The sequence below is a fragment of the Nicotiana sylvestris genome, chromosome 5 (genome assembly GCF_000393655.2).
Source record: "Nicotiana sylvestris chromosome 5, ASM39365v2, whole genome shotgun sequence".
Taxonomy (NCBI): Eukaryota; Viridiplantae; Streptophyta; class Magnoliopsida; order Solanales; family Solanaceae; genus Nicotiana; species Nicotiana sylvestris.
The window spans coordinates 55,978,846-56,005,779 of NC_091061.1; the positions used below are offsets into that span (position 1 = coordinate 55,978,846).

Consider the following 26,934-nt stretch of genomic DNA (forward strand, 5'->3'; position numbering starts at 1 on the left):
TACTGTCATTTTGTGTGAGTAAAGTGCTGACGACCCCGGATATCTTCAAATTAATGTTTCCGTCTTTCCTTGGAAATACTAGAAGGCCCAGGAACATCATCATGAAAGCTACCCGTCTGTGTTTGTCCCACTTCTGATGAACACCTTTGTTGCACAGTTTGTTGATTGGATTATTGAATCCCCCCTCATGACCGTACCTATCGTATATGAAGCATGGAGTACAAAATCCTGCTGCCAGATCCGGGTTGTGGACCGTTCTGGGTATCTTCAATGAATCTAGGAACCGATGTACCGTGACAACTCTTGGGGCGACCAAGTATTTTTGCCTCAACGGAAGTTCAGCATTCCCGATGTACCCGGCCATTTCTTCCAAAGTCGGGGTGAGTTCAAAATCAGAGAAATGGAAAACATTGTGCGCCGGGTCCCAGTAGGTAACCAAAGCTCTTATGATATCTCCCCGAGGCTGGATTTCCAACAAACCCACGAGACCTTTCAGATATTTCTTGACCTCATTTTGTCCTTCAACACCTAGATCATTCCACCATAGCCGTAACTTGACAGGGATTTTGGTCATTATTGAAAAATGTTCATTTTGCATCGTGCTCATCCTGCACATTTATTAAGGTGATTTTAACAAAATGACTTGACTCAAAAATATTTTACAAAGGGGATCAAGTTTTGAACACGGCCTTTAAACACTTCGGGGACGAAGATTTTAAGGCTGTGTGGGTCAACTGGACAAAAATGCTAAACAAGACCCAAAGGTGGCTGTTTATGCAAAGTCAGCCTTCCGGCGTCCCTTTTCGGGAACATTCGGCTATTTATGACAAAACAGCATCACCTGATTTATTTATGACTCTTTTAAAATTTGACACATCTTTTTCCCTTTTTTTTCTTCTTTTTTTTTATTTATTTATTGATTTTGGCTATTTTAGCAAAAATGGGGTTGAACCCGACGAGGGTTGCCTATGTATCTCACATCCGGTGAGAATCAAACCGGCGTAGTTCGGGACATCATGGATAGCGAAAAATAAATTAAACCTAGAAAGCAAGAATTTATTGTTGGTTTTATTCCTTTTCTTTTTTAGAAAAATTCCGGCGAGGTTGTGACACTACTTGGACATTGGTTTTATTTTCCCAAAATAAGTAATTATCTCCCTACGCTGCTATTTTTCTTTTTTTTTTTTAGAAACCGGTCAGCATGCGGAACCGAAGCAAATAAATGCGCAAAACAAATAGGATGCAGCAGGGTGGTCTTTTCATTTCAGGTTGCCTGTCCTAGACGGACCCAACCCCTGTGTTGAGTCCCCTAAGTCAAATGCAACATGATGCAAATAAGCGTTCCTACTAGGGATCCGGCATGAAGTCAAGTTATTCTAGGTTCGTAACCTGGGTATTTGTTCTAGACTGTGTACCCGAGCGGACAACTCGAGTCGAGGAGGGGGCTACGTACCGGGGACCCGCGAGATCGTCCGGCTTTGTAACTTGTCCGACCTCTTTCTTATTTCAGGTATTGACACTAACAGAATAGGGAGTCTCGACCAGCGAGCTTCTCCCCGGAGGTAAGAAGAGAAGGGTTTCGGCACAGTTTATATACAGTTCAGATAATATCAAAGCGGTAAAAGACAACATTTAGCACGTTATGCAAAAACATGTAATAAAGATCAGATAATAAAGCCAAATATAACAATTATTCTAAGCTCGAATTCTTGAACCCTGAACCAGTGGTTCTGGGTTAATTCCCCAGCGGAGTCGCCAGAGCTGTCACTCCTCCTTCTTGCGCGCCCGCCCCGAAGGGTAAGATGCGCGAGGGGAGTTTTTCCAATTTAAGTGACAATATTCGAAATGGGATTATTTATTTAATTCAGAGTCGCCACTTGGGAAAGGTTTGGCTTTTGGTGTCCCAAGTCACCGGTTTATCTTGAATCCCAAATCGAGGAAATTTTCGACTTTTCCAAATGAAGTCTGCGAACCAGAAATTCTAAGTAAGGAATTCTGTTGACCCGAGGGAAGGTGTTAGGCACCCTCGAATCCCGTGGTTCTAGCACGGTCACTTAAATTGTTATAATGACTAAATATCTGATTTAAATACATGTTATGACTTACGTGCTTTTATTAAGTTTAAACCGCTTTTATTATTATCATTTATTTTTATAGAATTGCAACGTAGTGAAAATGCATCTCGAACCACGTCACAATCAATGCACCCGTGATCGTCAACACATTTTGACTCCGTTGAGATTTGGATTTGGGTCGCATCAATGTGCACCCGAATTTAAGAATGTAATTCAATTAAGCCGCGCCTAAAAGGCCTAACGCGTTATGATCTTTGGGAAAGGCCATGAAATTCACTAAACGGCCTGTCCCGAATTCTAAATATTTATTATGTTTAGTTATTGAGGGCCCCGCAATTGGCATTTTTATTTGGCGAGGCTCATCTCATTATTTTAGAAAAGGATATCCTGAAGCGACTACATTTCTATTACATTTGTCTCTAAAAATAAAAAGAGAAAGATACCAAACATACTTGTTTAAACGACTAACATACTAAATCTCGACTATGTGGGACGAGTCCAGATTTTGCTTGATTACCTAATTGGTTGCTTATGAGGTGAGAATTATTTCATGCCTTGTCTTCAAAGAGTGAATAAGCTTTGTTAATTTGATAAGGGAGATTGTATGCAAACAAATAACACATACTAAATTTAACATTAAACAAACCTTAAGTTTGAATTTCAAAATTAACTTATTTAGGCTTGATAAATGAAATCGGCTATTTATTAAGAAAAACTACTATTAATTAGATTCGAAAAATGCCTATTAGTTTTCCTCAAAAGTCATCGCATTATTTCGAAACAATGAATCTATATTGAAGCCCATATCGAACCTATATAGGAACAAGTAATCTAACAAAAAGGGTTGGCATACATTATCACCCTGTTATTGTAACGCTACATGAGAATTAGCTTGGGGTACACTTATCTTGAAATTAAATGGAACCGAATGTAACAGATTTGATAGTTCAGAGATCTAGAAAAAATACGTACGGATGCTTGCTATGATTCTATGTTATAATGTCATAACTAAAACAAAAACCTAATGGTTGTATGCATTAAAACACGTCCGATCTAACAAACAAATGCTATCTAGTAGTTCGTCTCAAATCAGAATGTATGTTAACCCTTACAGAGTATTTGTAGTTTGAAATTAAACAAGTACATGCCAAACTAACATTCGACCTATTTTGAAGACAAGTATTGTAAAGTAAAAAAAATGTTCAGTTCTTTATTTCTGCTTCAAACTTCAAACTTTCAACCAACAAGGTTTCAGGAGTGTGTACCTGGGAATGCTTATAATCGAAGAAGAAAGGAAGTCAGTAGAATGACAATGGAAACAGAGACAGCAGCAGTAACAGCAGGTAACAGATAGAATAACTCCCAGTGCAGGGTACAGTTATAGCCGATGGAAAAATGGCAGAAAAACAGCAGGAAACAATGCAGTAGAAACAAAACTCCAAGACAGATCAAATCCAGGAGAAACAAACAATGTGAATCCACCAATGAACTCAGCTGATACTTGAAAGTAAACAAAGTTGATTGAACAGGTTGAACGAACTGAGAAATCACACAAACAAGGAAGAAACAGTTGCTGATTTTCTATATATCCCTTCCCCCTATCTCCTTTCTTTTCAAAATCCAATATCAGTCTTCAGTTTTGAAATTATACTTGAGTTATCAGAAAGAAACCTTTTCTAGTTTTTTACTGTTTTTTCCAGAACTCAACCCTCCTAAAAATGTTCCCTCTCAATTCACTCTGTTATTATCAATGTCTGTGTGTGTGTGTGTATTCTTGCTCTCCCCCCTTTACTGATGGAAGTCCTTCCCTTTTATAAGCCTTAACATCAGCCCTTTAACAGCCTGTTAGACCAAAAGAACACCCCTCCCATGTGATATCTTCTTTTCAGTTTCCACTTAGCTATTTAAGTATTAACCCCCCATCACATTCCCTGGCAGACTTACTCTTTTAAATGAGGTTTAATACTTCTTAAACTAAAGCAGGGTAATGGGCAGCAGAATATATCTGACAGCATATGCTGTCAAACTATTTTTAAATCAAAAAAGCCCTTTATGCAGGAACCAGGCTGTGCACAAATGCACCTGTGGTGCACAAATGCACATGTTGTGCACAAGTGCACATGCCCTCCAATTCAGAACTGTAACTAAATAAAACATTCCTTTTACATTTCTAATTCAAATTAACAACTATAAGTAACCAAACTCAGTTCCTAATTGATTCAAGCAAATGCTTAACAGAAGTAAGTCGATTTGTTATTGTTCGGACAGCTGAAACTAATTGACGACATATGTCGACTCGACTATACTAGTTATAACACATACAATCGAATCCAAAATCAGACATTTAACAGTATCGAACACATGATTCGAATTGTACCGACTAAGCAAAGTTGTACTCGAGGAATCAGTTGGTCAGTTCAAATTTGAAAATCAGCTAATTGCACAACACATACATACATACGCATTATCAGAACAAGTAGAAGAAGGACTCAATCAAACTCAGAGGTTCAGGTAAGGTGGACAGGACACAGTTGGTAAAATTCGAAACACAAATTTCACAAAACATGAACAGCCTTTTAAACAATCACATGGACTAAAACAAATAAAGAAAAGAAAACAAAACTCACCTTAAACCCCGAAAAATCAAAAACCTTAGCTTGGACTCGAACAGACCTTTCTTAAGGCTGAACGGACTTTAATCGAAGTGTTTCTCATATGAGAAACACTTCGATTAAGGTCCATTAGACCTTAATCTCTTGGTTTAAACGAGATACGGACCAGTGACGAGGAACCCTAAGGTTCCAAAAATTAGATCCGGGATTCATGCTTCCCTGGTCAGATTCGGACCAAACCAAGCATGGTTTGGTCACGAGGGGGGTCTGGGGAGTGTCTGGTGTGAAGTTGAAGTCGATTGGTGTAAGTCAGGTTCCGACTCGAATCTTCAAATGAAGATTCGAGACGGTGGGAGGGGATTTAAGCTAAGTGGTTAACAGATCCATGTTCAGGATGGCAAGGGGGTTGTATGGTGTTAAGGGTAGGGTCACCGGCGTCCATGCCGCCGGCTTTCATGGTGAAGGTATACAGGGGCGGCTAGGGTTTGGAGAGCTGGGGTCTGGTGAAGACGACCCAAGGCAGGGGGGTTTGGATTAGGGCGCGGGGTGAAGGGTTGTAGGTTTATATAGTTAGTGGATAGGTGGATCCTGGCCGTTGGATGAGACATGATGAAGGGCCAGGATCCTTCGACTAACAGGGAACGGCGTCGTTTCAAGGGTAAAGGGTTGAGGTCGGTCCGGGTGAGACGGGTCGGGTCTGTTAGTGGGTTCGGGTGAGAGATCTTGGCCGTTGATCTTTCAGAGATCAACGGCTCAGATCAGCCTGGATTAAAACGGCGTCGTTTGGACGTTCTTGAAGTAGGCTGGTCACGGACCGGGCAAGCACGGGTTTTGGGCTGAGTTTGTTTGGGCCAATTCGTTTAAAATTGGACTGGCCCAAGTCCAAGAATTTTTTTTTCTTTTATTATTATTTTTATTTTCTTCTTTATTTTAAAAACAAAACCTAAGTAAATCAAATTAAAATTAAATAAACACTTAATACAATTATTTGCACACACATATTAAAATATTTAACAGGTAAAATCAAACAAAACAAAAATCACGGACGAAGACGCATATTTATGATTTTCTATTTAACAACCGGATTGCGGTTCAAATAACGCATGACACGTACATTTTGTATTTTATTTTAATAAAAATAAAATGGGTAAAAATTATAAATAATTAACAAAGTGCCATGTAAAATCCAAAAATTGTACAGCATGACCATTTGTTATTATTTTTATTTCTTTTGGAGCGATTGTCGCGTAAAACAAAAATCACGTGCTCACAAATACTTGATATGTATAGAAGAGCAAAGAGTTAAATCTATACTTGCAATAGTTTTTTTTTTAAAAAAAACAATAAAAACTTTAAATCTCAAATTTTCTGAAACTATTGGCAAGGGTTAATGAAAAAGAAATGTTGGTACTTTTATGTGCTTATGGCTCCATATATTTCGTGAGTTACAAGTACCTGTATCTCTTTAATGTATTGAACTGTGACAGCCTTCTATCTAAAAGTTTAAAATGTTAAAACGTTTTGTCTGCTTTGATGCTATGTTGAATTACGTTACCATCTTATTTAAAAGCTTAACAATTAGAGAAAATACACTTATATTTACGTGTTCTCCCTTAATAGGAGGGTGTGGAGGTCAAGAATTAGGGTAGACGGTTATGAGATAGTCGAGAGTTTCCCTGTCCATTACCAGTAGTATTAGTAGCAATCTTTCATATTCTTAAAGCATTATTTACGTCATGTTGTTTCGTTCGCTTCAGATATCTTATTTTCTTGTTGTTACTGTTTAGGCTAATTCTTCTTTTTCTTTCCTTTTTCTTTTTCTTCTTATTTTTCTTCCACTCTTTTCCTCCTCTTCTTCACCAATTATCTTAAGCGGAGAGATTACCGGAAACAACCTCTCTATCTTTACCAGGCAGGGGTAAGATCTGCGTACACACTCCCCTTTCCCAGACCTGACTTGTGAGATTAAACTGGTTTTGTTGTGTTGTTGGTGATTTATATGTTCTATGATTCACTCAAGTTATGAAATGCAACAACCAAAGATTAGAGTATATTGTTTAAATTCACCTAATAAAAAACTAGAACATGAAATACACCAAGCTAAAATATATAAGAGCAGACTTACAGCTTCGTGATTACTGGGGAGCTGGTTAGAAGTAGTCTTCCAAGTTGGAGGGAGGCGAAACTCATGCATCATCCAATCAGTTTTTGTGCCTTTCCCAACACTTCCCCGATAATATACTAAACATTTTTTGAGGCCAATGATGCAATCGTGATTTTGTGATTTGGTAGTAGAATAAACAGGCTTGTCAACCCCAGTTGCTTTCCAAAATCCAGATCTTGTTACTCTATTTGGTCTTACACTGTTCTTGTATTTTCTCCCCCTCATGCAGAAAAAATACCATTCTTTATCCCCTATTGTGCTCGCCCCTTCATAATATATCATCAAAACAAAAGGGAATTAAGTTAAAAATACGTGAAAGTATTATATAAATATTATCTAATTTATTTTCATTCAAGAATTTTGTTGATTTCAAAAAGAAAAAGATAAAGGTATATTTCAAAGTATAAACCTTGTCAATAGAGTGATGCTAGATTTTACTATAGTCCATAGCATTTAAGCATATCAAAATACTCCCTAAAACCCCCAAAAAATCGCCGTTAATTGTTGCTTATGAAGAACTCCACAAATCTTAAATTATAAGAATAAGAGATGATTAATCCTCGCATTTTACATTAAACGGAGGAAATTAAAGTTATATATATACTGTAATCTTGATTGCAACTTAAATGAATATAGTAGGTTATTACTATATTTTCTATATTACCATATGAGACATTAAAACAGGCTACTTATTGTTATAAGTTAACTTAATGTGTACAGATGTAGCAAATTCATACACTATCAATGCACATAATGTAAACTCAATCCAAAGGAAAATTATCCTAACTGATAAGTGGTAGAGTTTAAATTAGCTATCAGCTAGATATAAAGAAGACTTGGTCAAGAAAGAGAATAAGAATTAAATCCCTTTGCGCTGTATGTCGTGTTTAACAACTTAATTCTTTTATGGATTCTAAATATCAAGTTTGGAGCCTAGCGCCCAGTCTAAAATAGTTGCACCACAAATTCAGGCAAAAAAGATACATAATAAAACCAAATCTATCAATTAGTAGTATCCCTTTCTTATTATATAATTTTCACTGATCACCGTCCCACTGCTAACACATTTATCACAACAAACTTAAATCTGCATGAATAGGGAAGTCATCCAAACTTTTTACTTAAATCGGATCGTTAATTTATTCTGTTGAAATACAGATCCTTGATCACTAAACTTATCAGCTGGAGTGGTTACCTTGATTTTAATTATTTAATTTACCTGTGTAAATATTTAACATGTGCATGTTGGTGATCTTACAAAAAACTTGCAACTTGTATATTTTCAGCTACTTTCAGAAAAGTGCTCTAAGCTATAGACACTTATTACTCTTACAGCAATAGAAACAAATCCGAATGTAGTCGGGCTCCAATGCGGGTACCGGATACCAAGCGAAAAACCAAAAAAAAAAAAAAAAGGTCCTTGGTTTTGATTTTTGAGAAGTTTCTTTAGCACTATTTAGAAAGGTACCATCAAGTTTGACAGTTTTCTATGATCACGAAATCAAAGTAAAAAAATCCTCAATGAGGACCGTAGACATGTAATTTTTGACCCTCCCCGAGATTTTACACATTTTTAGTGTTAAATATTTAGTTTAGGTCTAATATCGCTATTTTAACTAGTTTTAACTATTTTACTTTAATTTAAAACAAAAATGAAAATTACAAAAATATTTTCTTTTATCTAATTACTTTAGTTTATATATCTTTCATAAAATTCAAAAACACAAAAAATAGTTTAACTTTGTTTTCAAGGATATTAGTGTTTTGGTAGTAATATTGTTTTAATTTTACGATAATTTTAATCTAATTATTCTATTTTTTATTATAATCTTTAAAAATATAAAAATAATTTCGTTTTAACTGCATTTCAGTTGAAGTCAATTTAATTATATTTATTATTTGTGATACTTTTATTTTACCTCAAAAAAGAAGAATGAATTTTGGGCCAGTTTTGTGTCTTGATAGGTCCAATTTTAGGTCCATTTTCGAAATTTCCCTTAGCCCACTAACCCAAAAGCCCAAACCTAGACAGAACACTAGAAAGAGAGGATTTGACCAAAATCATCCCTCTTGTTTCACTCAAACTTTCACTTCATCCTTTTAATATTTCACTTAACCTACAACATCCTTTAAGTTTCCCAAAGGTTGACCAAAAACATCCCTCTGTTAAATTTGCCGTTTATATTTGACGGATATTGTATTCTCACGTGACTTCTCTTTTTCCCTCCATTTTCTCACAAAATTTTCCCTCTTACTCCTTTTCACAGAACCAAAAGCCACTTTTGGGGGAAAGTTGAGATAGGGTTTCTAATGGTTGAACAACTTCTTCTTGGGTGAAGTTTCTACCTTTCAGTGTAAATTTGACAATCTTATTGTTGAACCGTGATACACTCCCAACCTGGGTTCCAAACAGTAAGTATCTCATTTTAGTTTTTCTTGGTTTGTTTTAGTTATAGACATTACTTCTTCTTCTTCTAGTCATAGACATTAGTTATATTCTGTCTTCCTCTAAAATGAATGCAAAGTTAAAGGCATAATACCTTAATGTACGGGAGGTTCTGGACAAATGAACGTAAATGTAAAGGCATCAATTATATACATTAAAACAGCAAGGGACCAATTTTAAGAAAGAATCTTATGTTTAACATAAAAAATAGCTTCTTTTATTATTATATAACAAAAATTACTTTATTGGCAGATTCAATGTTCGAAAGTCAAGCAGTATATAGTGATTCTAATAATGATTCCGATTATAGAGAGTTTGAAGATTCAGATTATAAAGATGACATTTTATTTGATAGAAATATTGATCCGTCGGTTGAAACATTTTCTGTCAATGCCAATGAAAATACAAGAACAAATGATGATAGTAGAGAGTTTATTAGCCAAGAGTTGCAAAAGCATATGCAAAATGAAGATGGTGACTCAGATTGTGTTGTTTCCAGTGACACAAAAAGCTTGAATAGTGATAGTGTTGCATCTAATGAAGATTTTAACTTTCCAAAGCATAATCCGAAAACTGATGGCTCTAATCCTAAGCTAGCATTAGGACAAGTATTTCAAAACAAAAAAGAGTTTAAGGAAGCTGTAACTACTCATGAGGTTAAAAGAGGAAGGACAGTCGAGTGGATTAAGGATGATTCAGAAAGAGCAAGGGGAAGATGTAAGCATCGTCCTTCTTGTGAGTGGGTTATTCTAGCTTCAAAAATGCACAGAGATACAAATTTTCAAATAAAAACTTACAACTCCGAGCATACATGTTTTTGTTGGAATGTCAAGAATAAGAATGTTACTTCCAGTTGGATTGCAAAGAAATATATGGACAAAATCAAATCAAACAGAGATTGGAAGACATCAAAATTCAGAGATGAAGTCAGTAGAGCACTGAGAGTAGATGTATCTTTATGTCAAGCAAGAAAAGCTAAAAAGAAGGCTATTTCTCTTATTGATGGTAACTTAAATGACCAGTTTAACATGTTGTGGAATTATATTAATGAGATCGTGCGATCTAATCCAGGAACATCAATTTACATGGAGTTAAAACCAAATGAGACCCCTAACAATCCTTCTAGATTCCAAAGATTATACATTTGCTTTGCAGCATGTAAAGAGGGCTTTAAGGCAGGTTGTAGGAAGATTGTTGGTGTTGATGGTTGTTGGTTGAAAGATTCTATGTATGGAGCACAGTTGATTGCTGCTGTTGGTTTGGATGGCAATAACAATATCTTTCCTATAGCCTATGCCATCGTGGAAAAGGAGTGCAATGATACATGGCAATGGTTTTTGAACTATTTGATGATTGATATTGAAATAGAAGAGCAATATCTCTGGACATTCATGTCAGATAAGCAAAAAGGCCTTCTTGAAGCTTTCGAGGAAGTGTTACCAAATTTTTCTCACAGGTTTTGTGCACGACACTTGCACAATAATTTCAAAAAGGCTGGGTTCTCTGGTCATACGTTAAAAGATGCTTTTTGGGAAGCTGCTAGAGCAACAACGGTTGAAGCGTTTAATGTATGTATGTTGAAGATACTTGAATTGGATAAAGAAGCGCATGAATGGCTTTCTACTAAGTTACCTAGTGAATGGTCCAGATCTCACTTCTCACCACTTTCTAAGTGTGATATGTTGTTAAACAATGTGTGTGAGGTCTTCAATAGTTTGATTCTTGATGCTAGAGATAAACCCATTATTAAACTTTTGGAGACCATAAGACACATACTAATGACTAGGATTGGAACCAACAGGGATAAAGCTGAAAAATGGGCTTCAAGTGATATTTGTCCAACTATAAAAAAGAAATTGCATAGAAACATGAAGGGAGCTTCTGGTTATATTCCTCGAAAAGCCGACTCATGGAATTATGAGATCCTTGGGTCTACTGATAATGACACTTGGACTGTGGACTTGTTTAACAAGATATGTAGCTGTAGAAAATGGGAATTATCAGGGATACCTTGCAAACATGCTATTTGTGCCATATGGATAAAAAAGGATGATATTGCAGACTATGTTCATGACTGCTACAAGGTTGAGACATACATGAAAGCATATACAACCACATTCCCTATGAATGGGCAAGGTTTATGGCCTAAATCATCTAATCCTAAACTATTGCCACCTTCTTATTTGAAAAAGAAGAAAGGAAAGAAACAGAGATTAAGAAAGAAAGAAGTGGATGAACCTGGAGCCTCGAGGACTAGGATAAAAAGAAAACAAAAATCAGTTGATTGTAGCAAGTGTGGTAGACCTGGCCACAATAAAAGAACATGTTCTTTATATAATGTTGTTGAACCAGAACCAACAAACTACACTTCATTTTTGGATTCTATTATAGTTGAGAACACAACAAATTGGACGCAAGAATCTGCCCCTTTTCGTGAAAAACTTCCGGTGAGATGCATATATCAATAATGCTTGTCTTACTTCACTGTAATGCAATTCATCTACATTAAAGTCATTTTATTTCCTTTTCAGGTTAGAAGAGGCCAGTAGCACGGATGTGCCAAGTTGCAGAGTGTCATTGTCATAGATGTAACAATCCTTTTCATTTTGTTCATTTTGTAATGACAATATTTATTTTGGAATGACTCAAGTTCATTTTGTAATGTGATGACTCAATTATGATGACTCATTTTTCAGTTTCTACACAAAACAACTGCACATTATTAAGTTTCTGCATACCAAAATCTGCATATATTTTCAGTTTTTGCGTGCGATTGTCTACCCAAATACAGGAAAAGGTGTTGAAATCAATTCAAAAGATTCACATTCTGCAAAACAAATGTAGGAAAAAGAAATGAGAAGTTTTGATTGATCAGTAATCGGAAAGAGATCGGGAAAATCAAAGACGGAAAAAGATGGAACACACTTTTGTTAAGAATGAAGAGGTTGCTGAAGATGAAGGCTCTCCCTTATGGGAAAAAGAGAAGTCACGTGAGAATACAAGATCCGTCAAATATAAACAACAAATTTAACAGAGGGATGTTTTTAGTCAACCTTTGGTAAACTTAAAGGATGTTGTAGGTTAAGTGAAATATTAAAAGGATGGAGTGAAAGTTTGGGTGAAAAACCCCATAGGAGCTACTTCATCTTCTTCAACAAGACAACAATGGAGAAAAAACCCTAGAAGAACCCTAGACACCTCTAATCATCAGCCGCAACACCCATTTGAAATTTTGATCTTCCAAAAGAGAACAACCATCCGAAACAGCCACTGAAAACAAAAGGCCAGCCCCCCATCGAGTCTTCTTCTTCAAAAACCAAAAAGAGAACCCTTCTTCTTCATGGAAATTAGACTAGTTGAACCTAGTTGGACACACACTTCCGCCGCTGCCTTCCAAGCCACCATCCAGCAGCTCTCCAGTCATCATCTCCTCACTCCAGTTCCGCCGCCGCTCCGCTCCCAGCAGCTCGCCGGAAAACGTCATCCACGGGACCGCCTGAACTTCCTCTGAACATACCCTAACACCAACAGCCGTTTCCGCCTTCCTTCTTCAACTCAAACCCACCGGACACCCCTTCTTCAATCCAAAACCGACGACCCTTCATCTCTGACGAAACCAGCGAGGCCGGAACCAGCCAGCTCCGTCGCCGGAACCAGCCACTGCTCCTCCTCCCTTCATCCGTCCCCATCACCCTAAACCAGTAGCCGTCTCCACCTTCATACCTTGGAACAACATAAAGAAAACTCACAAACAACCGACCCCCTCCCATCGTCAAACCAGTAGCCATCGCAACTCCACCAAAGAACACCCAACTCACCGGAAAACGAACAGCAGTAGCCGCATCTCAGTCAGGTTTGAATTTCGCTAAAGACCGTTCGAGTTCGTCGAGGTCCGGTGTGTCGAGGTCGTCAACCGTAGCTTTGCGGGATGTTTCTTGTTCATTGTTTCAAAACGTAATGCTATAAAAAGGTCCAATCCCTTTTCTCTTTCTTTGAATCCCTTAATTTTATTATGTGATTTTTGTTGACATGCTTCTGATGATGCTCTGTTTTTGAAGAAATATAAAGTTCATATATGTGTCATTGTTGAAAATTCGGGACTTATCATAATTCACGTGATTTGATTTGTATTGTCTCATGACTCAATTAAATGAAAGAGTGAACCAACGAATTAAGTTGAATCAAAGGGGGTGTGGGATTGGAAATTGAAAGAAAAATAGAGTTGGATTAATGTGACATGATAATAGTTCTATTTCGTTTTTGCTAGTTTTTGTTTTGTTATGCGCTAGTAGCATGCTTAATCCGACCACACTCGGGTAGGCAAATCTTAGGTTTTCTTTAATTCGTTTTTATTCGAGGTGAGAGGTCGTTTCCTTAGTTAAATTTATCCGGGGAATGCCCCGCAAAGTGTGTATATATTATTATCCGGGGTATGCCCCGAAGAACTATGTAAATATTTAGGCCTTGGCGAGCATGGTGGAGAAGTCGTAGTATAGGTTAGCTTAGGATTTTTCTTTTCCTTTCCTTTTTATTTCTTTCATTTAGGTGGGGACGACCTCGAGCCTTTGGTGTGTTTATTTTATTTCTGTGTGTTTTACATCAATTTGAATGTTTTGAAAGCCAACTAAATCGAGTACGCAACCGTACTAGTTACGGGACTTGGGGAGTGCCTAACACCTTCTCCCCGAGTCAAATGAACCCCCTTACCCTAATCTCTGGTGTAGACTTGGTTTTAGAGTTCAAAGTGATTTGAAAGGAATATTATTATTTTTAGAAAAACGGTAACCTGAGTTATTTTCTTTTAAATACAATTTTGTCACGTTCTAATTGAAAAATTCTTTTCAAACTTTATTAAATCTTTTATTAATTTTAAGAGGACTTGGTGAGGTTTGGTAAAAAAAAAAGGGGTGTGACAAGGACTCCAAATGAATCCTAAAGATGAAGAGTTACCGAATTCTTGGTTATAATCATATTGCCGACGGTGCTTTTGTGTTAATTTGAAAATTGCATAACGGTGGTGTTAATTACAAAAAGATATAATATTAAGTAACTAATCATGCGTAACAAACTGCTGATTCTGCCTTGACCTCTTAGACCAGTATTACTCATACAGCAAGAACGAGTTCTTTCATAAAGTTTTACTTATTATATTGGTCATCGATATATAACTTTTCTTTGGAAACTGATCATGAAATCAATCTTATAAAGCAACTTTATTCTTCCGATTTGCTCGTGTTCTTATTTTGCAAAGGTTAAATTAAGAATCCTCAAGAGTATTATATGGTATCGTTCATTTTGGGTCAAGTACACATGGTATTCTATAGAAGGCTACATATATATTAAGAGTATCTCTATAGCTTCTTTTTTCTTATTAACTTTCAACATGAAACTTCGTCCATACTCCAATAAAGAAACACCAAATGAATCTAAGGTTGTCGCCTTTCGTTCAGTGTGTACAAATTAAGAATGTGAAAAAATAAAGGACGCGACTTAAAACCTTAAGACGATAGGTGATGTAGCTAAAGACTATTTAAACCTCATTCGAAACATACACCATCCATGATCGACAAGTTCATTAAAATCAAAATACTCCAAATGAATCATCAAAGATTAAGCGTTGCCACCTTTCTTTTGGTCTATCAAGTCCAAAAATAAAAAATGCGAAAGAATTTGAGTATCCAACCAAAAACCTTAAGTCGATCAAGACCAATTAAACCTCATTAGAAACATAAAAACAGATGAGTTATAAGTGTAGTATTCTCTAATATCCTCATGTATGTGTAACTAGATCTGTTCTAGGGTTTAATTACATACGGACTTGGTTTTAGTTTTTGCCCTTTTTTTTTGTAAATATTATTTATAAGTGAGAGAGGAGGCGTAATATCATGAGCGTGTTTAGAGTAGAGGGAGACAAATTAGACTCAACATGCTAGTGGGTGAGGTAGGGCGATAGTCAGTAGCGAAGCCAAGAATTTACTCAAGGGTGTTCAAACCTGAAAGAAGTGAAAAAAATTCTCCGAAAAAGTGTGTTCAATATCTTTATATACCTCTAAAATCTAATATTTTACCTATAAACGCAGTGTAATTTTCCAACGAAGGGTGATCAGTTGACCACCCTTTATAACATGTAGCTTCACCCATGGCGCTAGTGGCTCGATGGACTCCATAGCTTGAGTTCGAGAGAGAATTCTAGAGCAGAAACATGAAGTGGAAAATTAAGCGGATATAATAATGAGCTCACCAAAGTTTACCTCTGATATCATGTGAGAAAATATGAGCATCCAACCTAAAATCTTAAGGTAATGGGTGGAGTAGCCCACGACCATTTAAATCCCTTTCAAAATTCTTACGCAGATAGATGTAGTATATTATCAAAGAAATTAAGAACATGCCCCCACAAGAAACCAAATATCATTCCTTTAATTTTAGCCCTCACCAAATTTACATTATGTTAGATTGTAGTGTGTGTATGTAATATATATATACACGCGCACACACACTCCGTTTCTTTGGGGACATCTATTTTAGATCATAAACATAATGCTTATACACTTACTTGGAATATCCCAGGGATCATATTTGTAGATGTCAATCCGTTTGATGAGTTCAATGTTTATTCTTTTGTTTTCAACTTTGCGCCTTAGATAAAACCCAACAACCTCTTCATCAGTAGGATGAAATCGAAATCCTGGAAGAGTTACTTCTTCTTCATCACCATCTTTGATAGTTTTTGCAACTGCTACATCTTTTAATTCCATAACTTGGCTTTTCTCTTGATCTTTTTTTAATCTATTCTTCTTACTCTCAATTACATGCATGGAATATATGTATATGAATGGCCATTGTTACCCAAAAAATAAAACGAAATGAATTTAAACAAAGTAAGAAGAATGACACAAGGATGGTATTGTTGCTTGGTCAACCTCATGGATCTTAGCATTTATATAAATAAACTTAGCAGATATAAGTCAAAGAATGACTAATAGGTGACTTTATGGTGTATTTGACAGGTACTGGAATTCCTAATGAGATTAAGTGTATGATTGGCTCACGTTTAACTTGCAGTGTCAATATTTCTAATTAGTTTCCATTGTAACTTTATTTTATGTAAAGTGTAGGAATTCCAATTATGTATTCTCGCTGTTCCATTATTGTATGAGTCAAAATTAGATCAGAGAAATTCGACACGTGGAGACATAAGGTCGTAGTCGAACAGATCGAGGTCGGACAGGCCGAGGACAGACAATCATCAATAGCCAAGGTCGGACAATCATGAAACAACTAGTTTACTTTGGAATACTGATTAAAAGGAATATTCTACCGAATATTCCCTCTAAATTGTACCTTTTTTAGGAATTTTCTATGGATATCCCCCCCCCTATAAATAGGAGGGGAGGACTTCCCAAAAAGGGCTGGGAGGTTCTCTCCCTCTATCTCTTTCTAGAAAATATGTAAACACACCTCTCCAAAGAAATGAGAAGATCTGTGATCTCATATCTTCATCAGATCCAAAAGAGTCCTAAAGTTCTTGTATTTGCTTATCATTCATCTTTATTAAATGAAAGAAGATCCGTCTTACTGAAGATAGGGTGAATCTTTTCCTTTATTCACATTTTTGTTACTTAATGCATCTTTCTTTATGCTATTAAATCTGGCCATAATCGCCATCAACATTTATATTCGGCTATGTATTTTAATTCGTATTATTCATCTCGGATCTAGAGTTAATTATCCTTAACTAGGATTAACCCCTTCATCTTCTTTGATTGATTTGTTCAAAAAGATTTTAATATCTTTTGAGTCGAACAATTTGGCGCCGTCTGTGGGGATTTTCTTGTTAAAATTTTAGTTTCCTCTAGATCTGGAATTCAATTTCAGTTCCACGTTCTATTCATGGTAGTTCCTGGAAACAGCCTCTCTGCCCCTCGGGGTAGGGGTAAGGTCTGCGTACATAATACCCCCCCAAATCCCATTTGTGGGATTATACTGGGTTGTTGTTATTGTTGTTATTGTTCTGTTCATGGTAGATATTTCCTAGTACGGCTGTCTACCATAACATGGAAAGACGAAATAGCTTTCTTAAACTCTCTTTCGCTTCTGCAGCTTCAAATTTTTAATATACTATCCGTATAAGAGAATATTCGTACAACTTCCGCGTTCTTTAAATGCCAAATCAAAGGCGTTTCTTATCATTAGATAAATTTGATTATATATTTCAACTGTAGAAAACAGCTAAGTGACTTCAAGGACTTATGAGTTCAATTGTCTTAAATGAAAAGAGCTTGGACATAGAAGTTAAAAACGTCCAAGTTACAAAGATGGAAGGGCTACAATTGCACAAAACAAACTCAAGAAAATGACAGCCCATAGAACGTCGAAGTGGAAAAAGAGGGCAGATGGAGCAATCTTAACTTTATGTTTGAAATATCATAATATACTATCTGTACAACAAAAAAAACTTTACTAAAGCGGACAGCCACGCCAAAATTGGTAGCAGCCACTGAAAGCATAACCGGAGAAAGGAATATGGTCACTCTTCTCCACTCGTCGACCGATCAAATCGAGGTAACAAACACTTTTATTTTGTTTTAATTGACTATTTCTCTAAGTGGAATAGAAGGAGAAGCAAACTGGGACTCCCCCAGGAAATACATCATATTCTCCAATGCAAGAAAAATTAAGCAAACTGGGACTCCCCCAGGAAATACGTCATATTCTCCAATGCCAGCAAAATTAAGCAAATTGGGACTCCCTCAGGGAACACCCTTTAAGGCCAAGAGCCTTTGCCACAAAGAAGAGTTCGACATCGACCAAACGATGACGGATTAACATTTCGATAAGTTCGAAATAACACCCTTTAAGGCCAAGGTCCTTCGCCAAAAAGAAGAGTTCGACATCGACCAAACGACGATGGGTTAATATTTCGATACGTTCGAAATAACACCCTTTAAGGCTAAGGGCCTTCGCCAAAGAAGAAGAGTTCGACCCTGATCGAATGACGACGTGTTAACATTTTGATACGTTCGAAATAACACCCTTCAAGGCCAAAGGCCTTCGCTAAAGAAGAAGAGTTCGACCTTGATCGAACGACGACGGGTTAACATTTCGATACGTTCGAAATAACACCCTTTAAGGCCAAGGGCCTTCGCCAAAGAAGAAGAATTCGACCTTGATTGAACGACGACGGGTTAACATTTCGATACGTTCAAAATAACACCCTTTAAAGACAAGGGCCTTCGCCAAAGAAGAAGAATTCGACCTTGATCGAACGACGATGGGTTAACATTTTGATACGTTCGAAATAACACCCTTTTAAGGCCAAATGCCTTCGCTAAAGAAGAAGAGTTCGACCTTGATCGAACGACAACGGGTTAGCATTCGATACATTCGAAATAACACCCTTTAAGGCCAAGGGCCTTCGTCAAAGAAGAAGAGTTCGACCTTGATCGAACGACGATGGGTTAACATTTCGATACATTCGAAATAACACCCTTTAAGGCCAAAGGCCTTCGCCAAAGAAGAAGAGTTCGACCTTGATCGAACGACGACGGGTTAACATTTTGATACGTTCGAAATAACACCCTTTAAGGCCAAGAGCCTTCGCCAAAGAAGAAGAGTTCGACCTTGATCGAACGACGATGAGTTAACATTTTGACAAGATCGAAATAACACCCCTACGGCCAAGGGCCATCGCCAAAAAGAATAATTCGACCTCGACCGTAACAACATTCGGCCTCATCCGAACCAACATTCGGCCTCGTCCGAATCGACCTTGCGGCCAAGAGCCATCGCCAAAAAAGAGGGGCTCGACCCTTACGGCCAAGGGCCGTCACCAAAAAAGAATAGGTCGACCCCTACGGCCAAGGGCCATCGGCAAAAAGAAGAATTTGGCCTCGACCAAAACAACATTCGGCCTAGTTCGAATTGACCTTACGACCAAGAGACATCACCAAAAAAGAGGGCTTGACCCTTACGGCCAAGGGCCGTCGCAAAAAAAGAATAGGTCGACCCCTACGGCCAAGGACCATCGCCAAAAAAGAATAGGTCAACCTCTACGGCCAAGGGCCATCGCCAAAAAGAAGAATTCGGCCTCGACCGAAACAACATTCGGCCTCGTCCGAATCAACTTTCGGCCTCGTCCGAGTGGAACCCTACGGCCAAGGGCCATCGCCAAAAAGAAGAATTCGGCCTCGTCCGAACCAACATTCTGCCTCGTCCGAACCAACATTCTGCCTCGTCCGAAACAACATTCGGCCTCGTCCGAATCGACTTGTGGCCAAGAGCCATCGCCAAAAAAGAGGGGCTCGACCCTTACGGCCAAGGGCCGTCGACAAAAAAAGAATAGGTCGACCCCTAGCCAAAAAGAAGAATTCGGCCTCGACCGAAACAACATTCGGCCTCGTCCGAATCAACCTTCGGCCTCGAACGAATCGACATTCGGCCTCGTCCGAATCAACTTCGGCCTCGTCCGGATCGACCTTCGGCCTACTCGAGTCACTAGCCCTGATCGAACTCTGCTAAAGTTCAGCCCATAGGGATACCACTTTGACCTAAAGATCGGCGCCCTCAGCTGCGATCCACACTAGTCGACCCCCCATCCGAATTTCTCAAACTACGATTGATAAAGTTTGCTCACCGAGCTCAACCAAGAGACGACCTCAATAAGCGAAGGGACTAACTGTATGGGTCAAAATTAGATCAGAGAAATTCGGCACGTGGAGACATAAGGTCGTGGTCGGACAGGCCGAGGACTGACAGGCCGAGGACGGACATTCATCAATAGCTGAGGTCGGACAGTCATGAAACAACTAGTTTGCTTTGGAATACTCAAAAGGAATATTCTACCGAATATTCCCTCTAAATTGTACCTTTTTTAGGGATTTTCTATGGATACCCCCCTTATAAATAGGAGGGGAGGACTTCCCAAAAAGGGCGGGGGGGGGAGGGGGGCTCTCTCCCTCTCCCTCTTTCTAGAAAATATGTAAACACACCTCTCCAAAGAAATGAGAGGATCTGTGATCCCATATCTTCATCAGATCCAAAAGGGTCCTAAGGTTCTTGTATTTGCCTATCATTTATCTTTATTAAATGAAAGATGATCTCTCACTGAAGATCGGATGAATCTTTTCCTTTATTAACATTTTTGTTACTTAATGCATCTTTATTTATGCTATTAAATCTGGCTATAATCGCCATCAACATTTATATTCGGCTATGTTTTTAATTCGTGTTATTCATCTCGGATCTAGAGTTAATTATCCTTAACTAGGATTAACCCCTTCATCTTCTTTGATTGATTTGTTCAAAAAGGTTTTAACATTTTTTGAGTCGAACAATTATATGTTGTATTTGACTAAATAACATTAAGTTAAAATGTCGATTTACGTGTGTTACTAGTAAAACAGAGAAAGAAAATATCAGGGTAATGTGTAAAAAGTAAGTTGGATAAAGAATATCTATGTCCCCGATATAATTTAACCTGCTGTAGAAGCTTATTTACATTATCTTTTCAGGGTACTACTTCCACTTGTTATGCATATTACTTATAGTTGTACTTTCTCCGTTCACTTTTACTTGGCACGTTTTGATTTTTTACGCTCCTTAAAAAATAATAAATGAAGTGTTTAATTTACCATGATACCCATATTAATTGATGCATATTTTATTGGATTTGAGAAAATGAAAAAAAATTATCTTCCTTTGATATGCGTAAAGTGACAAGTAAAAATAAAAATCTATTTTTAGTATACATGCCAAGTAAAAACGAACAGAGGAAGTAGATGATATGTTAGCGTAAATAATCTAAAATAGAAAACGCTTACCTAAAGTAGAAAGAAGACAGTGTCGCACCTCTTTTTTTTTTTTTCCCCGCGCCCGCGGGGCGCGTGGGGAGTTTTCTCCAATTAAAGGACAGTCGAGACGGGATTTGTTTATTTGTTTCAGAGTCGCCACCTGAGAATTTTGAGGCGTCCCAAGTCACCAATTATAATCCCTGAATCGAGGAGAATATGACTCTGTTTATTTTTTCTCGCGAACCAGAAATCCTGAGTAAGGAATTCTGTTAATCCGGAAGAAGGTGTTAGGCATTTCCGAATTCCGTGGTACTAGCACGGTCGCTTAACTGTTTTTATTATTGGCTTAATCAACTTGATTTTATTAGATATTGATGTTTTCTGATTTTACTACTGCTTATACTTATTACGATTGAAACCTTCTTTGAATCGAATTACGCGTACGTATATTCGTGTTATAAATTAAAAATGCGGAATTGTGTCACGCGTACGTGTACACAATAATTTTTTATAATATATTAAGCAATCATTTCTCCGAGATTGTTTTGAATCAAGAATATTTATTTTTCTTGAATAGTGAACCGTACATCTCGGGTTTTTTATGAAATTGATTTAATGCCTTTAGAAAAATCCTTTTATTAAATATTCGCTCGAAATTGCGCGTACGCATAATCCGAAGTTTTGTTTCTTTAAAAAGTATAATCAGGGTACGCGAACGTATCCCTAATTGCGCAACATATTTGTAATGATATTATGAAATTTTGAAAAAAATGTTTGTTATATCACGAAAAATCTTGTTTTAAGATATTCTTTAAATTTTTGGAAAATAATCCACAATTTATTAAATATCGACCATTGATTATAATTTCCGAATATAAATCATATTCATTCCAATTATTCAAATTCAAAAGACAGAATAAAAATATGATTAGTACTAACTTTAAAACAAATGTGACATATATAAATATGCCAAAGAATAAATTGCATATGAAACCGAAAATAAATAATTCATAAAGGAAGGAAATATTTCCGGGAATTTTCATGATTATTTAATGCAAATTCTATTTTTAATTACCATTGATTTAAGAAGTTGCCATTTATGTATATACAAATCAACTTATTCTCATATGCTTGCTTTTAATCTAATAGGCCTAATTACTTGGTTAATTTATTTTAAGAAGGTAGATAGGCATTCGAGTTTATAAGAAAGGAATTATTATACAAGCCAATTCAATAAAATTACCTTATATGCAACTTAGTTATATGTTGTAAACCTTCATAATATTTTAAACATCGTAACAAGCTATACCATGTCACCTTTCACCAAAGTTTATACACACATCTATTATCTTATCGACATCATCATCTTAACCTTATGTAACAAAAAATATCACTACTATAGTTATCTTGGCCCTTCTACATCACTTCTTACTTAACCAACAACAAAATTTAAATAATGAACAACATTCATACCATATTCCCTACTTCGACAATTTAATATGATTAAACTAATGAGATAATGAGCTAATGTTATTACAAATCTTTATACGAACTTTCAAAGTAAGACAATTAGCTCATAGCTATCAAATTGAATTCACTACTAATTAACTAACATAAAATAAAAAAACGAGATTTAAATTGATGAATTTGGACAGATAAAAACAGAATTTCAATTCAATCTTCATTTATCCACCATATTGAATCTCTTTCCAACATAGAATTTAAAAGGATATATATACCTGAAAATGAAGGTAGAAGAAGTAAGTTTCAGCAGTTGCAGCAGTAACAAAAACAGCGAAATACCAGTATTCCCTCAAATTTGAGCAATAAGAGGATCCGAAGAAAACAGATACACAGTACAGCTATTTTTAAAGCTGGACACTTCAAATATTAATTGAATCAATGGAACCAAGTAAGGTTGAACAAATTCAACAAAAGAAACAATATTTCAAATTTCAATTCCTTTTCAGTTTCAAAATCCCATTTTTTCTGATTTTTGTTTTTCTGTTGTTGTATATCTGTGTGTGTGTGAATGCTCTTTTGTTCCTTTTCTGTTTCTTTTTCCTCTTTTAAAATCTCTCAAACTCTCCTCTTCTGAAAACTGATCCTAAAATCTGAAACTCCCTCTCAATTTTCCTAAAATTTCTTCAAAAGGAACTCTTAAACTTTCTTCCAGTTTTTCTGACTAAATTCTGCATGCAAAACTCTCTCTTAAAATTCTCTCTTTCTCACTCAAAAATTCTCTTTTTTCTCTCTTAAAAATTCTGTTTTCTCACTCAAAAATTCTGTCTCCTTAACTGTCTGTCCAGCTCCTGTATTTATACAGGGCTGGTCCTAGGCAATTTAAGTGCTTCTTGGACCCCCTTCTTCTTTTTAAAAACAGAAAATCCCATTATGTAAAACCTTTTCCCTGATTTTCAGCAGCCCATTATCCCTTGTTCCCCATTAGTATTATTAACTAATAGCAACTAACATTACATTATAATATACTAGTACTAACACCCTGTTTTTTACTGCTCATTCCCAGAAATGCCCCTGAAATCTTGATGTTATTACTGAAAAATCAGAACCTATAGCAAAACAGTTTCTAAAAATCTGTACAAACTTAGTTATTCTTCTGATTTACAGCTATAACCAATCCTATTAACCTCCTAATACAATTGTATCTGACCAACTTTGTAAACTAGAATCCAAACTTGACATTATAGCAATATTTCACTGAATTTAGAACTAACAACATATTACTGAAAATTATCAACACAATTCAGACTGGACCTAACACTGAACTAGAATCAAACACACACAGGATCATTGTCAATACTGACAATGTCCTGAAACTTTAATGTTCAGACAGTAACATATATACAACCTTTATTTTGACAGATTCATATAAACCAGGATGATTTAACTAACGAGTATTAGCTAAAATGATTATCTACAGTATTCGTCAACAAACAGTACATAATAACAGATAATTTCAATCAGTATTATGAGAATTCGTAATATAATTAATCGACGAACTTAATCGAGTCGATTACACACATTGTAAACAATCACAACCAATAGAAACAATTCTCATTCGGATCAAGTAGATGGGGTAGGAGACAGAAATGACAGAATTGATCAAAACAAATATGAAAAATTAAAAAAAACTATTAAAACAGACAACAATACACGTAGAATACACAAAAGAAATAGAAAATACCTCTGAATCTTCAAATTTATTCAGACACAGACTCAACTTGGATTCGGACATTTTTGAGGTTGAACAGACTTTATTCGAAGTATTCTCAGTTGAGAATACCTCGATTAAAGTCTCTTAGACCTCAATCCTTCACTCGAATCGGAAAAATTCCAAGATTGGAAAATTCTTAGGGTTCCAGATTTTGGATCTTAAATCCGAACACTTCTAGGCAGATTCGAAGCAAACCAACGGTATTCTAGGCACGAGCGAGGTCTAGGGGTCATTTGGTGTTAATTTGGAAGGAATCTGAGTAGGGTTAGGTTTCACTCGAATCTTCAAGTTAAGATTCGAGCAGTTCTATGAAGATTCGAACCATGCTACTAACAGATCCGTGATGAGGATGGACAGGGGAAGCTCTGGTGTTATTTTGGAAGTCATCAGAGACAGTTGGTTCTTCAGGCCAAACTTCGATCGAAGATTCGAGACATTGGGGCCTGATTCGAGGTATATGTGTTATGGATTTGGAATGGGGAGGTTGAGAGGAGTCGAGGGTGTTAAGGTGGGGTGGTTTGGACTACCGGAACCGCCGTGAGGCGATTTCCGGTAGGCGGTGCACGGTGGTGGAAGGTGAAGTTCATTTGGTCTCTTGAAGGAGACGATGAACAGGGCCGAAGGGTGGGGTGTTTGGTCTGGGGGGCTGGGGTGTGGATTGGATTTATATACGAGTGGGGTGGATTGATCTCATCCGTTGGATCAATTAAGATTTACGGTTGAGATCAATTCACTTAACCAAACGTCGTCGTTTGGTTAAAGGTTGGGGTCAGGCTGGATCGGGTTAAAGGGTCGGGTTACGGGTTACGGGTAAGGGTAGTGTATCTCAACCGTTGGATGAATTGAATCCGACGGCCCTTGATGAAGGGTGATGAAACGTCGTCGTTTTGATTTGTTTGAATTGGACCGGACATGGGGCTGTTGGGATTGGGCTGTGAAGGGGATTAATTGATTTGGGCCTGGATTTTAATCCAGGTCCAATCTTTTACTAGTATGTTTTCTTTATTTTATTTTTTAATTAATTCATTTTCTAATTTAAAAATTATAAAACCATTTTAACTTCACAAAAATATATTAATTACTCTATAACAATTATTTAACACATAGGCAAAAACATCAATTACATAGTGAAACATTTAAAATAGAACCAGTGCGTATTTTTTATGATTTTATTTAAATTATCTCTTAAATGCATAATTAAATCCTATATGCATGCAATATGTATTTTATTTTATTTTTATTTTATTATGACAAATATAAACATTTACGGACATAATACAAATATTTAACACCACGCAAATTCACAAATTACACAGTAAAAGAAATTTATTTTGATTTATTTTGGAGCAATTTTTCGTAATGCAAAAATCACGTGCTCACAGCTGCCCCTCTTTGTGCGGAAACTCGAAGAGTTTTCGTGCAAAGATAAAGTGAGCGGATACGAGCGATTTTTGCCCGTTCGAATACTCCGTGGGAAGCATTTTTAGAAAGATTTGACCGAACCTCTGCTTCAAAGGTTTCCTACATATCCTTGGCTATAAAGGAATCAGGTCAATGTAGTTCGGGAATTTTTGGTAGCTGGGACTACCGTGGGACTGTGATGTTACTGCTGTTTCGTGCTGTTTTTACTGCTTACTGACCTCCTTATTACACCTTACTTTAAAGGAAATACAAAAAGCTAAATTAGACTATGGTACACGAATTATAAAATCTTATCTAGATCATGCCCTTGCGTTTCTTGTTGTCTTGATATCTTGGTGACTCTTGGGTATTTGGCTTATTCCGTATTCCTTTTGGAACTCTTGTTGTTTCTTGCTGGGGATTCTGTTGGACTTCTCTGCTTTATTGATTCTAAGTGTGCTCCTTTATCATATGAGCGGGCTTTTGATTTCAACACTTCAATTGTATTCCCTCGTTCTTCAGGTGGGTGTCTTGACTGCTTTAATTCTTTGTCCTCATTCTCCAGGTGGACGCCTGACTTCTTTAATTCTCATCCTCATTCTCCAGGTGGACGCCTGATTTCTTTAATTCTCATCCTTATTCTCCAGGTGGACGCCTGATTTCTTCAATTCTTTGTCCTCATTCTCCAGGTGGACGCCTGATTTCTTCAATTCTCATCCTCATTCTCCAGGTGGACGCCTGATTTCTTCTTTTCTTTGTCCTCATTCTCCAGGTGGACGCCTGATTTTCTTTAATTCTCATCCTCATTCTCCAGGTGGACGCCTGATTTCTTCAATTCTTTGTCCTCATTCTCCAGGTGGACGCCTGATTTCTTTTTCTCATCCTCATTCTCCAGGTGGACGCCTGACTTCTTTAATTCTCATCCTCATTCTCCAGGTGGACGCCTGATTTCTTCAATTCTTTGTCCTCATTCTCCAGGTGGACGCCTGATTTCTTCAATTCTCATCCTCATTCTCCAGGTGGACGCCTGATTTCTTCTTTTCTTTGTCCTCATTCTCCAGGTGGACGCCTGATTTTCTTTAATTCTCATCCTCATTCTCCAGGTGGACGCCTGATTTCTTCAATTCTTTGTCCTCATTCTCCAGGTGGACGCCTGATTTCTTTTTCTCATCCTCATTCTCCAGGTGGACGCCTGATTTCTTCAATTCT

At 36.9% G+C, this 26,934-nt stretch overlaps 1 protein-coding gene across 2 annotated transcripts; it reads right to left on the minus strand.

The window, feature by feature from the left end:
* Positions 1-3,084: 3,084 nt before the first annotated feature.
* Positions 3,085-16,177, minus strand: LOC104222927 (transcription factor JUNGBRUNNEN 1-like). Of its 2 annotated transcripts, none has more exons than XM_009774258.2 (3): positions 15,854-16,177; positions 6,813-7,117; positions 3,085-3,340 (listed from the first exon to the last, which is right to left on the minus strand). In XM_009774258.2, the coding sequence occupies exons 1-3, from the start codon at positions 16,113-16,115 to the stop codon at positions 3,278-3,280; spliced, it is 630 nt and encodes a 209-aa protein (XP_009772560.1). In that variant the 5' UTR covers positions 16,116-16,177; the 3' UTR covers positions 3,085-3,277. The 2 variants fall into 2 exon arrangements, with proteins under 2 accessions (XP_009772560.1, XP_070030155.1); XM_070174054.1 differs by having other exon boundaries at positions 3,085-3,349.
* Positions 16,178-26,934: the final 10,757 nt, after the last annotated feature.